Source organism: Channa argus, chromosome 24, assembly GCF_033026475.1.
Source record: "Channa argus isolate prfri chromosome 24, Channa argus male v1.0, whole genome shotgun sequence".
Taxonomy (NCBI): Eukaryota; Metazoa; Chordata; class Actinopteri; order Anabantiformes; family Channidae; genus Channa; species Channa argus.
Genome location: NC_090220.1, coordinates 1,701,575 through 1,714,607, shown reverse-complemented (window position 1 = coordinate 1,714,607; position 13,033 = coordinate 1,701,575). Strand labels below are relative to the sequence as shown.

At 39.1% G+C, this 13,033-nt stretch overlaps 1 protein-coding gene across 4 annotated transcripts in view; it reads left to right on the top strand.

Moving 5' to 3' along the window:
- cadm2a (cell adhesion molecule 2a) overlaps positions 1–13,033 on the top strand; it is a 196,998-nt gene that overhangs the window by 132,649 nt on the left and 51,316 nt on the right. For all 4 annotated transcript variants that reach the window (XM_067494436.1, XM_067494437.1, XM_067494438.1 and 1 more), the window contains one exon: positions 10,886–11,035. In XM_067494436.1, the coding sequence (XP_067350537.1) occupies positions 10,886–11,035 (150 nt within the window). The remainder of the gene's footprint in view (positions 1–10,885; positions 11,036–13,033) is intronic.

Sequence of the window (13,033 nt, the reverse complement as noted above, 5' to 3'; positions counted from 1 at the left end):
AAAGGACAAACAAAAAAAAAAAAGAAAAGAAAGAAAAACAATTCAGCTGGTACAAATGCTATTTCATCATCAACAGTAAAAAATAAAAAATAAAATAAATAAAATAAAATTTGGTCGAGTACATATAAAAAAGTAAAAGACCTTTATGCAAAAGTTTGTATCCTCCTTGATAAATTAATTTAAAAAAATATTAATTACTGATGAAGAAACAATTGTAATTGCTAATTGTGAAATAAATAGTATGCTGATGAAAAAATATTCTTTGATTTACTCTTTTTTTTGTTATTAGCTTTTGCACATGTGTTTAGCAGAATATGGATAGAATGGATAAAATAAATAAGATGGTGGGAAAACCACACATAAATAACAAAGAATGAGAGCAAATAAAGAACAATTGGAACAGTTAGAAAGAAAAAATAAAACTACGATGGTTAATATCTAGCAAAAATTACTTTTAGTTATGCTTTTTGCATTAAAAATATAGTTACATATATTACAACAATAGCAGACTTGATCCAGTAATTGTGATAAAAGTGTGTATCTCAACATGACAAATTCTGTCCTCTTCTTACAATACCCATCCTCAGCAGTAGCAGTAGTAGTAAAATCAGCACATGTCCCCTCTACATGTCACTTTTCTTTCTGTGTATGCATAATTAATTTAAACCATCTCTATCCAGGCACACACAGTTGCATATGTTTCACTGTAGGTTGCCACCTCATTTACTGTTGACCACATCCTCTCTTTAAGGCCACCCAGTTCTGACTCTCATCCTTCTCTATCTTAATGTGACTGTATAGGAAATCCATTGCACTCTTAATAGGGAACAGGGGATGTGTAGATCACACTCCTGCCTCTCTCACCATTATAATGAGAGTATTGGTTAAAAAAAACAAAAAACATAAAAAGCCAGATCAATGGGAATATAAAGGCCCAGTTTATCTCAGAGCACTAGTTCATCAATGTGTGTGTGTGTGTGTGTGTGTGTATGCATGATATCTATACTCTATTCTGTCTATGTTCATATTACATGCTGATGTTCAGTTCACTTCACATTTGTATTTGTACAATGACTGACATATATCCAGCTTTGTAGTGAAATCTGTTGCAGGCCTAAGCTGTCAAATACACAGATTTCAGGCAACTTCACCTAATTTCAATTTGCTCTCTGCGGCTTTAGTCTCGGCTTTAAATGCAATCAGTGTTTTTAAACTTCCCTCTGATTTCCTTATATTAAAATATTTCAATATATGTCATCTGGGGGACCATAATTACAAAATTCATAATGTGAGCAACCAGGTAACATAATCTGACCCGAAGGCTCCTCCGAGTTATGTCATCTGGAGGCATTTTTCAGCTAAAAGTAGCGAGATATTTTGATATAGGGAAGTCAAGAGGAATTTTAATGGCATTTCTGTACATGTAGTTCCCAAACTAGAACTATAAGAAGGAAGTTCAAAATCAGTGAAGGCGTCCTTTAACTGACCCATATGTGTAGGATAATATCAAAAACATCCTCTGTACTAGAGTCAATCCAAATGTACAGTTTTCTCATAAATAGCTTCTCCATAAATATTCAACTAATCTGAAACATGTGCTTCCCCATCTCTTAATTTGCCTCTAAATCTGTTGTTCACATTCATCTGTATTTTACACAGACAAATATGGCAATATGCGTACAAAAGATATAGGATATGAAGATACGTAAGATATGAATCAGATTTAGAACCCCAGATTAAAATGGTCCAGATCTGGTTTTAAAAAGTCTGATTCAGGTTGTTTACACTTCCCTTAAGATCCCTCAGATATGAGTCACTTGAGGTGAAAAGGATCTGGGCTATTTCAGCATGTAATGTGAACTTGCATATATATGATATGAAAGGACATGAGTGCTTTACATTTGTTCATTTGTAAATGTATATAGTATATTACAGCCAATTACTGTTACAGCACCAGTGATTAATTTCCCTCTCTCCCTTTCTTTGTTTCTTTTCTCTTTTTTTTATTTATGGAAGATTAAATCGGGGTTATTTTTAGAAAATGCGACAACATAATGGCATCACTGTCAGGGATGCAAATGAGCAAGAAAAAGAATCTCATTAAACACAGCACACAGATAAATGGCACCTGTACAGCATGTGTGTGTGTGTGTGTGTGTGTGTGTGTGTGTGTGTGTTTCTAGAAACCTTTAAAGTGTGCTCCTGAAATTGCTCTACTTTATTTAACGTTAGAGTTAGTATGCATGAAGTATAAATATTGCCATAGAATTACTGAGCCTTATGCTGTGGACTACAACTGGAGCTCCTCCTTTTAGGCTATATTTGTTCATATTTGGGCAAATATTTTAACCATGCCAGATTACAGATTCTTTGAAACCTAGTCATGATTTTACAGACAACAATCTCTTGTTTACTTTAACATGGAGCAAAACATTAAAATGTGATTTATCTTACTTCTGGAGCCGTAAGGAGCATTTTCTTTTGTTGGTTAGGGTCAGGGTCACACAACGGATGTCAAAAATAGCTGTTACACTGAACTAGATCAACAAGCTGGACTACAATGATTAACATCAGCTTATTTCTTTCTACTTACTGAGGAGGATTCATCTATGTTTAATCATATTCTCCAAAACTGGTAAAGACAGTCAAGTGGAATAGCATGACATTTTAAATGTACATTCCACACTTTCATCACACTCAGTTGTCACACAACTTTAAAGAGTTTCTTAAAGTATGTTCTCAAAAGTACTCGTGCTGGAATAGACCAATCTGAGCTTAGCTTTGAGATGAGATCTTCAGTGTCAACCTCACTGCAGTACTTTGGGCCCTGCCTGCAAGTTGTAGTGAAAGAGTAAAGCACCAAAGTACATGTGACACACTAAATGATAATAGCTCTTTTTAAAACTAGCACTTTCCACTCAGTGGAAATCTTGCACATCCCCCCTCCCTGGGGGACATGAAGCATTTCCCCAAATCACTCTTAAATGAACAGTCTCTGTCAAGACATCACCACACATTAGAAAATCACACTGTGTCATGTTGATTCGAGGGAATTTGGGAGTTTTTGGTGGCAGCAATGATTAGTTTGATTTCCCTCATGAATACCACCCTACTCTGAGATCATCCTGCTCTCCCCCTGTATAAAACTAGTGAATTTCTTCCTGTGAAAAAAAAGTGCAAGTGCAGCTCTCCTCCATATCTGTTTAAGAGCCACGATAAATCTGACTTCTCTGGTATTGTGCTTTTATCACGTATAACATAGTAAACCAGCAAGTGTGTGGAGGATTGCTAATATAGTTTCGCTATTGCATATATTGCATAGAAATATGGAATAGCTTTGAATACTTGACACTAAATGTACTACTATATATGTAGCTAAAGCTTTGCCTCTGCTGAAAATAGAACAGATTTCAATGTTGCTATTTCTTAGAGGATGAATATTGTGCTGCTCATTTTAAGCTGGCACTTCATATTAGCAACACACAAACCACACACACTATCCACTGTTGCATAAAGCATATGCACGAGTCGTTTGGTTGTGAGATGCAGACACAAACTCACAGACAAATACACTGACCTGTATACCTGTTCTGTTATGCATAAATCAGGTTAGCATAATACCATTGCCTGTCATCATCTGTTTAATGTCTGCAACCATGTACGAAACTGGTCCTCTTTTTTGTGGGGAAAGCATTTAAGATTTTGTTCTTTGATTTTTTTTTTTTTTTTTTTTGCACTTGCCTCAGTTGTTTACTTCATCCCCTCTTACCTTGCTTTCACTTATCTGTCAAAATATGTACTCCTGTCCTTACCCAACTCGCCTTTGCTCTCAGCTTCTTCTGCTCCCTTTTGCCAGCTGGAAGAAAGCAGTGTATGAAGTATTTATGAAGGCCAGGTTTACCTCTGTCATAAAACCATGAGATGTCTGGCCTTGGTTCAGAAAGGATAGTGAGATCCCTGGCCATTTTGGACTGAGCGAGCATGAACTCAGACAGCTTACACATAGAGAGTGGGCAGAGGTTTATATCTCTGCCCTTTAAATTGATGTGGCTGAATCAAGGGCAGGAATACTGGGCAAATGATTTTGGTGTCTAGGAGCATGTCTGGTCACCATTTTGAAATTAGTGTGTGGGTTTATATAAATGACGATATATAGGATTGGCTTCTGAAAAACGAGCTTGCACAAAGGTTCAGCCATAGCGGTTTCTCCACAGCAAAACAGAGAAACTGGTGTGTCTTCCTTCTACACATGTTTGTGTCTTGTAGTGTTTTGTACACACAGGAAGGTGCTATCATAGGAGAATTTCTTTCCTGGATGTCTTGTCACTACCTTAACAACGTCTGTTCACACCTTTCACACCCCAGATGCTACTGGGAACATCGACCCATCTCAACAACAAGCCAAAAAGACTTAATTTTTCCAAATGACAGCTCATAATTTATGCCAAAATGTCCTCCCTGTCACTGCATGCCATGCTTAAACACAACACCTAACATCACCTTGGAGAAGAAGGGGGATAGTTTGTTGATCTGACTCCAGGGCTTGACTTGGCCATCCAAGTGATGGCAGCACCAACAGCTGTCTGGTCTAATTACTGTATGTAAATGACAACAGCGCTGCCATAGCCAGCCTCTCTGATTCTGGATAATTAATTTCATATCTGCAGATCAGAAATGACTGTCCTGAGGTGGTTGTATGCCAGTGCTGAATACAAAGGTAGCTCCACCCTCTGCAGGGGTTGGATTCAATTTGCTCACAGCAGGAATCTTATCACTGTCAGGAGAGCTGGTTCAGTTTGGAGGTATGCAGATGTGTGTGCACACACTCACATAAACACACAGAGTCTGATATTTATAACTTTAGGCAACATTACATTGTCTTAAATTAATTTCCTGCAGACTTCCCCCAAGCATATACAGTATGTCCCTATCCCTAACCTAACTGCAGACAACCAAGTCAACTGAAATGTAATGATTGTCCACATGACAAATCTGTGGCATTTTACTGATTGTTTTTTTTATATTGATCATGCCATTGCCCCTCCCAGGTGTTAAAATATCTTAAAATAAGTTAACATCTAGTGAACCAATAATAATAGTTCTCCATAAGGAGAGTGAGTGTCATTTTAACTCTATAGTAAATCACAGCTGAGAGTGGCCACAAAAAAAAAATGCTTTCCTAAGAATACATCAGTCTATACTTATATTATACTATATGGTCGATACTATATTCTTTACGAGATATAGCCAAGAAATGTTATCTTTTAAAAGTGTATGCTATAGTCTCCAGAGTGTGCAAGTGCATGCTGCAACTGGATCCAATCAGAACAAAAGATGAAGCGAAAGGCCCAAGTGCACCATCTGCCCAAGAAGACAAGTACTTATAAGTGTCCTCCTTGAGAAACAGAGGCCTTACTGCTCTTGAATTGGCTGCATCATTGAATAAAACAAGAGACAAACAGTGTGCACAGACACTGTGAGTAGGAGACTCAGGTCAGCTGACCCCATGGGCAGGGTTGCAAACCCCTACTGAGGTTGGCAAATCTGAGGAAAAGGTTGCAGTGGGCCAAGATGCACAAATAGTAGACTTCAGATAACTGGAACAAAGTCCACAAGTGTTTGGATCCAAGCAAAGAACATGTGTCAGAAGCAGAGATCACGAAATATGATAGATGCCTGTTTAACACAGTGAAGTGTGGAGGTGGACATGTGATGATCTGGGAAGGCTTTGCCAATGGGAGAGCGAGTTTCCTCTGCAGCTTGGATACCACTCCATTATGAAGAGGCATGCCATTCCCACTGGGCAACAACTGTAGACAGTAAACCCAAGCATTCTTCCTGATTGTGTGAGAATTATCTGGAGAAAAAAATAGTCACCTGATCTGAACCCCAGTTGAGCTGGTGTCGGAGAAGGTGGACTAAAGAGTGTGGGAACACTGGCCAACCAGCACAGCAGAACTTTCTGCAGGGGGGTTCTCCCGAAATCCTGGGAAGCAATATCACCTGAATATCTGCAAAAAATAGAATGGCACAACTACTTGATGGAATTAAACCCCACAAAAGATAATAAAAATACAAAAGTGAACATATTTCCACTTGCCATTGTATTTAAATATTTCTCAATAGCTAATTCCACTGACATATTTGTAAGATACAGTATTACATATACATATGCATACATAAATTGTGTTTGTAAACCCTTATTGTTTTTTATCAGTTAGTTTTCTTTATAGAAATGTTACTGTAACAACATTAAAGAAAGATTTTTGTGCGGCAAAAGTGAGGTGTTATGGATTGAGCATCAAATGCTTTTTAGAGTTTTGTACATGAATGCATCCCAACATATTGTATGTAGAAAATTAATTTATAACTATTTCATACAGTGCAGTGTAAATGTTTGCCTGATTGTAAATAGATATGTACTGATATTTACATACCAAAAAAATTTAATGATAGGCAGTTGTTTTAAAAGATTGATATACATTTCACACTTGCCGCTACTTTTCTTTCCACAGGAACCTGCAATTTAATTTCCATGTGAATACTGGCATCTCATGCCAGGTGTAATAGTGTTAAGAAATGTTGATAAATCACATTTGAGATGCAACGTGGATTTGGGATGCATGTTGATAGAAGGCGTGAAAAAGGTCAAAGCAGAAGAGAAAGAAACAGGACTGTGCGTATGATATGTTCCTGAGAACGAGGAAGGAGTTTGTGTGAAAATTGACACAGTGGGAGGACGAGTCCCAGAGCGAGGGCAGGGAGTGATGATGCACTTGTCGGATATGTTAGAAACTTCCCGCAACAGAAGCTAACAACATTTTAGGTTCCACATTAACAGATAAAATTGGTTCCTGGCCAAACATAAGTCCTTTCCTGGCAGTTAAGGTAGATTTGTATTTTTGACATTTTGCTGATGCTCTAACCCTGTAAGGTTGTGTTGTTATGCTCAAGGACACTCTCACAGGGTACATGGCTGGTTTATAAATGCACAAGAGCTCCTGAGATGATCAAACCCTTGACCTTGTACTGTCTCTCCAATCACTAGACCACCCTGCTGCCTGACACTCTGAGAATCACTCAATTTGAGGAAGTTGTCTACCCAGCTGCGTTGCCACCTGTGTAACCTTATAGAGACTAACTGGTCATGGCAAAGCTGCCACGTCCTATGTGATCATTTGCACCTCGTTCATGACCATATGAAATGGTGCTTTTTAAACACTAATCTACGTGAGGTCATTTTTACAGTGTCAGTGGCTAAAACAGAACGTTGCTGCAGGGTATGTAGTTTGAAATGCTCATCTAGAACTCATATAGCAATACAGAAATATAAAATCTCTCATAGCTAAGAAGGAGCCATGAAATATGAGCTGTGAGGCAATAAGGTTTGAAATAAATCCGGAGGTTAGCCAATACTGTGTGGACGAGAAACCCAAGATGAACAAAAATGTTGCATTCACTTCATAGACCAACTATGTGGCTCAGCAGCCAAGCAGCCTTTAAGTGTGATGACAGGTTTTTACTTTTATTAGTTATTATTAATGTCAGTGACGTCCTTGAATAACCTGTCTCACTGTATGAGCACACTTCTCTTCACTCTTACTCTTTTTTTTTTTTGCTACATTTGTGCTACATTTCTGCATTTTCAGATTGCACAAATTACTTTGGCGAGCCACAATGCAAAATGGGCAAGACCTGTAGCGCTGTAGTAAATGTGCAGTGTTGCAATCCCATATCTACAGTTATCAGTTATGTTCAAATGGCCTAAAATGTAACTCAGCTAATCAGCTGTGGACTGCTTCTGTTCGTTTTATAATTGTGTATTCCCAGCCATACATCATAGCTCTACAGCTCAGTTGAGCTCCAGTTCTGGTATAAAGGTCAGTAGCTCCAGGCTGTCCGTCTGTCTGCCTGCATCGCTCTTTTTCTCTGCTCCTTGAATGCCTAAATAAGAATGCTTGGTAGACTCAGCTGCTCTTGCTTAAAAGGTCATGTCAGAAAGCAGACAGAATGCATCCAGGATACTCTTATCAGTATTATTTGTCCAGTAGTTTGCTTTGGCAACAGGTACTGTGTTTCTGAGTGTGCCTTTGGATCCTGTGAATATTTCTACTTGCTGTAAAAGGCATATGCTTCAGGAATAAGTAATAGTTTGATCTGCGGTGAAATACTGAAGGCAGTACACCTTGTTGGAGGTGCAAGTCCAAAATATTGTGGGAAAGCTTTGCAACCAGCCTTGATTATTACAGTAGGTGTTTGTGCAGGGTACTGAGTCATTCCATTAAAACTGAAGATCTCTAGAGAGACAGCTGTACGGCATGGGAATGAGCTTTGGTTTAGTCTCTCTGGAGGAAACCGTGATTTGCTATTTATTTAGAGGCAGTTGCAAACTGCATCACAGTGTTCACCATCCCCATTGTATATGCCATTTATGCTCAGTAAAGCAAGCCTAATTTCATTATATGATTACTTCATAATGTCATGAAGACGAGGACATTGTTGACATGGCTTAGCCTTAGCATGTCAGTCAAAGTGGAGGGCAATTAAACTGACCCCACTCTCCATGAGAGATAAAGCACAATTGAGCACCAGAAAGGTGGTAGGATCAAGATAAATTTAACAGAGTGGGGAGCACTGGGAGACAGAGAGAAAGTGAAAAAAAGGGGAGACAAAGAAAGTGGAAATGCCAACCGTCGGGGATCAACTAAAGCAGGAAATGTGAAAGGGAGAGAGCAGAACAGAGAGAAGGGAATTGACTGAAATGGATGTGAACTAGAAAAGATAGAGCAAGAACCAAAAGTAGGAGAAAGAGTGGAGTTGAAGTGAGAGAAGGATCTAAATTTAGACATGGAAATCAGGAGAGAACAGCTGCCTCCTTCCCTCAGGAGATACATTTAAATCAGGCCTGGGTGGCCAGAGGGAAGAATGGAAGAACCTACTCTACTGTCCAATTAGGCACACAGCGCACTTCGTTGTTCTAATAAAACCATCAGTGTGGCCCCTGTGGTCATTTCACTCCCACTGGACGTGTAGCACCAGACACTGACGCGGGGCTTAGGCAGAGGGATCCCCGGACTATTGTAGTTTTTGTAGGCACTAGCACCACAGGAAGAGAGAACAAGGAAAGAAAGGCGAAAAGAGACTTTGATATAGCACATTTCCCTTCCGTCCTCATAAGTAAACTTGTAGCACAAATAGATACAAACATTGAGTTTTGTTACAAAATTGTGGTATCATAGATTTTCTATAAATTCATTGTCTGTTTACACATCCTAAACTGTGCATAAATGCAAAAGATATTATACTGCATGGCTTTCTACATATTGATTTCTTGCAGTACAGTTCAGATGCTTGTGTTTTATCGTCCTCGATAAAAAAGTGGATAGATAAAACATTTTGGAAGCACTTATTTTCCCCAGCAGCACACACACTGTAGCACCTTGCCACAACCATTAAAATCACTTAAATCTCATTTTTTTCTCATTTTTGTTTGTGAAAGAGAGATCATTTGAAGAACAAACTAGACGATTATATTTTCTAGGATGACTAAACAGTTGGCAATACAACAAGCAAGTCCGACTTAAGTGTCTCCACTTTCACTGACGTTTCCAGTGACAAATGCTCTTTATTACTTAACTAAAATGACACACATTTGATTGTTCTCGCTCAAAAATCATTATCTTGACTGTTTGTGGTAAATTAGTTACTTTGCTTTGTGTCTAGCATAAAATAAATAAATGTATCACACTGAACTGTATGTTGCCCAACTGTGTAAGTGAGAAAGATGAGAAAAAGTACGTGATTTAAAGAGAGAAAGTATTAAAGGGAGGGAGGGCTGGCGCAGGAGAACGGTAAATCGTTGGCAGATCATGCCTCATGCAAAACTTTCATGAATAAAACATTTTCCTAGCCTCCCATAGCTCAGATCCATTTTTCCTCTGTTTCCCTCTTTATCTCTCACATGCATGATTAACCTCAGGAGGCCTTAATCAACACTGGAAATGACCCGTGCTCCTTGACTTAGCTCTCCTTTCCTCCTTCACCTCATCGTGTCTCCTCTCAACATGTCCTTCACCACAGGTCTCTCTGTGATAGGGTTTTTCTCACCTGCTCACCCCGCAGACAAGCTCTCTTTCGGGGTTTGTTTATCTTTCCTGTGCAATCATTAACTGAAGTAAGGAAAACACTAAATTGGTGGCTGATGCTTCCAGTGTTGAATGTGATCTAATACATAAACTCTGTTTGAATGCGGATGCATCAAATAGAATCTCACAGTAATGGAACTTTTGGCATTTAAAAACTACGGATTTGCAATTCTTTTCTTTTTTTTTTTTCCCTTTCTTAAGAAAGAAAGAAGTTAGCTGGAGATGAATAATCTTTCCTACCTAAGCCTAAGCCTCACACAGTCTTTAAAAGCTGTCCTCTGGGGGCAAGAACAGGGGCAGATTAATGGTTATTTATTATTTACTTGCTTTCCTGCTCAGTAAGCATCCCACACACACACACACACACACACACACACTCATAGAGCAGCATGAGCTATAATGTTCTGAAAACTGGCAGCCACCTACTGTATTGACGCACACAGTGCAAAAGTGACCTGTCCATGGTGCTGACAGCTACTTCTACTTTATGCAGGATTGCAGTACTGTTGGTCTCTTACATAGGCTAAGAATTACACATGCACACGAGTTCACTGAAAATGATCGTAGAGTAGATTTCTCCCGTACAGCTACAGTTTCAAGGTTGGTACTGCAGGATAAATACCCCCTGATGATCTATGTTAGGGTCTCGTTTAGGGCACAGTATTGGCCGGCCATCTTGCTCGCACCTACCTGATGCATCCTCTGTTCCTTACACATTTCTCTTATGTGTCATGTTGCAGGCATCAGCGGTCAGTACCCTCTGGTTCAGAATGTGACGGTGACAGAGGGTGGGACGGCAAACCTTACCTGCCGTGTGGAATATAATGACAACACCTCCCTCCAGTGGTCAAACCCGGCACAGCAGACCCTGTTTTTCGGGGACAAGAAAGGTGAGTTAGAGATTGACAGACTGCGGCAGCCACACGACAGATGGAGTCTTGCAAAGTATTTTCTGTGTTGGATTTGTGGTGGTTGAGAAATGCACAACACACACAAAACAGGATTTTTTTTTAAAGTTGGAGAGCAACCTGTAAAAACCCTCTATATTCCTATGTTTGTCACTTGAATAAGCCAGTTTTTGTTATGTCATAGTATCTGTCCCACATTTCACATGTCTGTGTTTTCCTCTCAGTGCTCTGTTTGCACAGCAAGTGTATTCAGAGTAAGGAAAAACAGATACACACATGCCCGAGCCTGTTTTCATACAGACTTAAATGCCTTTCCTTTGGGGATGGAGTGTGTAGCTATTCATTTATTTTGCATATGTTTTGTAATTTATCCCTCACCTTTACACACACATGCACAGGCAAATGGGTGGACAGTTGGACACACATATTTCTCTCAGAACACTTGGTTTCAAAAAAATAAAGGGACCAGTTATCTCTATAACTTGTTTAATCTCAAACAGCCTAAGCAATGGTGGGCATCACTCTGTTTGTGTGTAGTCCATTTTAACAGAGTTTGTGTATTGTTTGTGTATTCTTGGACAGTTAGTACATAGTAATTGATTAACCCAGGTGTAATTTGGTTACGTATTTGATCACCAAGATATTTCAAGTGCAAGCATGATCAATGCAAATGTTTGAGCAGTTTCCTGTGGAAAAAAAGTGCAGATCAGATCTGTTTTTGCATGCTTCATACAGTACCCAAATTTAACAGCTACAACTGGGGACCCTGGCAGACCAACAATATTGACTATAGATGAAATTATGTAAAACTAATGAGTGGATGTTTTTCAGTTGAATACTGTTAACATGCAGATTGGGAAAGATTTTACAATAGTGTGCAAAAGGCAGCAAATCAATACAAATCAACTGATGCAGATGGGTTTAGTACAACTACTAGTTCAAACATGGGGATTCAGATACATTTGTGATATTTAACAGTGCAACATAAATTACAATACAACCTCGACCTCATTAAACTGTTAGTATTCAGTACTTTATATAAACTCAAAGAAGAAAGTTTTGTAATGCAGGACAAACTACGTTGTGAACTTCACAGCCCACCTTCTGAGAGAAAATAGTCTGAGAATAATGTGATCTGCAGACAGGCTCCAAGCTCTTTATAATAAACTGTTTATATACTGGAGACCTGGAAGGTCCCACAGAGAAATTCCTCCCATTAAAAGGATGCAAACCCTTGTTTTCTTCGCACACATTTATGATAAGTGGTGCACAAACACACACACACACACTAACGAGAACACACAAACACGCTCCTTGGGTGTGGCACAAGCTTTAATGGCTAATAATTACAAAGGGTTTATTCCTGACCTTTCACAGCCTCTTCAGTAAAGTTCCTATAAAGAGGATTCATGGGTGTTATTTTGCCGGTTGATCTCTGCTGAAATGATTGTACCCTGAGCGTCTCTCAGCTGTATTAGTTGAGTGTAATAAGAGTATGAATCACACTCTCTTGTAAGTGTCTGGATTAAGCACATATGGGATTTATGCAGTTTTCTTCTGTTATCCTTCTTCCCTCTGGGCTGTCTTGTCCATTTGTGTGTTCATGCTTTACGTGTGTGCGTGTCTGTATGTGTTTTTCTATGCAGTAGCTAACTGAATGAACGCATGCACAAAGCATTTCATTTTTCACATTTTCACTTATCTACCTGCTTTTTTCAGAAAAAGCATCAGTAAAAAGCTCAGTGAACACCAAATTCAACAGCTGATGTTCTCTGCAGGTTATTCCATATCACACCAGGGGTCGGCCTTGGGGGTCTATTTCATGGCATTTCCAGTGCAGAGCTCTAAGATTGGAAATGAAAAAGCAGCCAATGACTCACTTTTTATAAGAAAAGCAAAAGGATACTACTGAGGCCTCCGAATTGCGTTGCTGTTTTGGGTTGACTGTATGAGCGTGTGTGTGTGTGTGTGTGTGTGTGT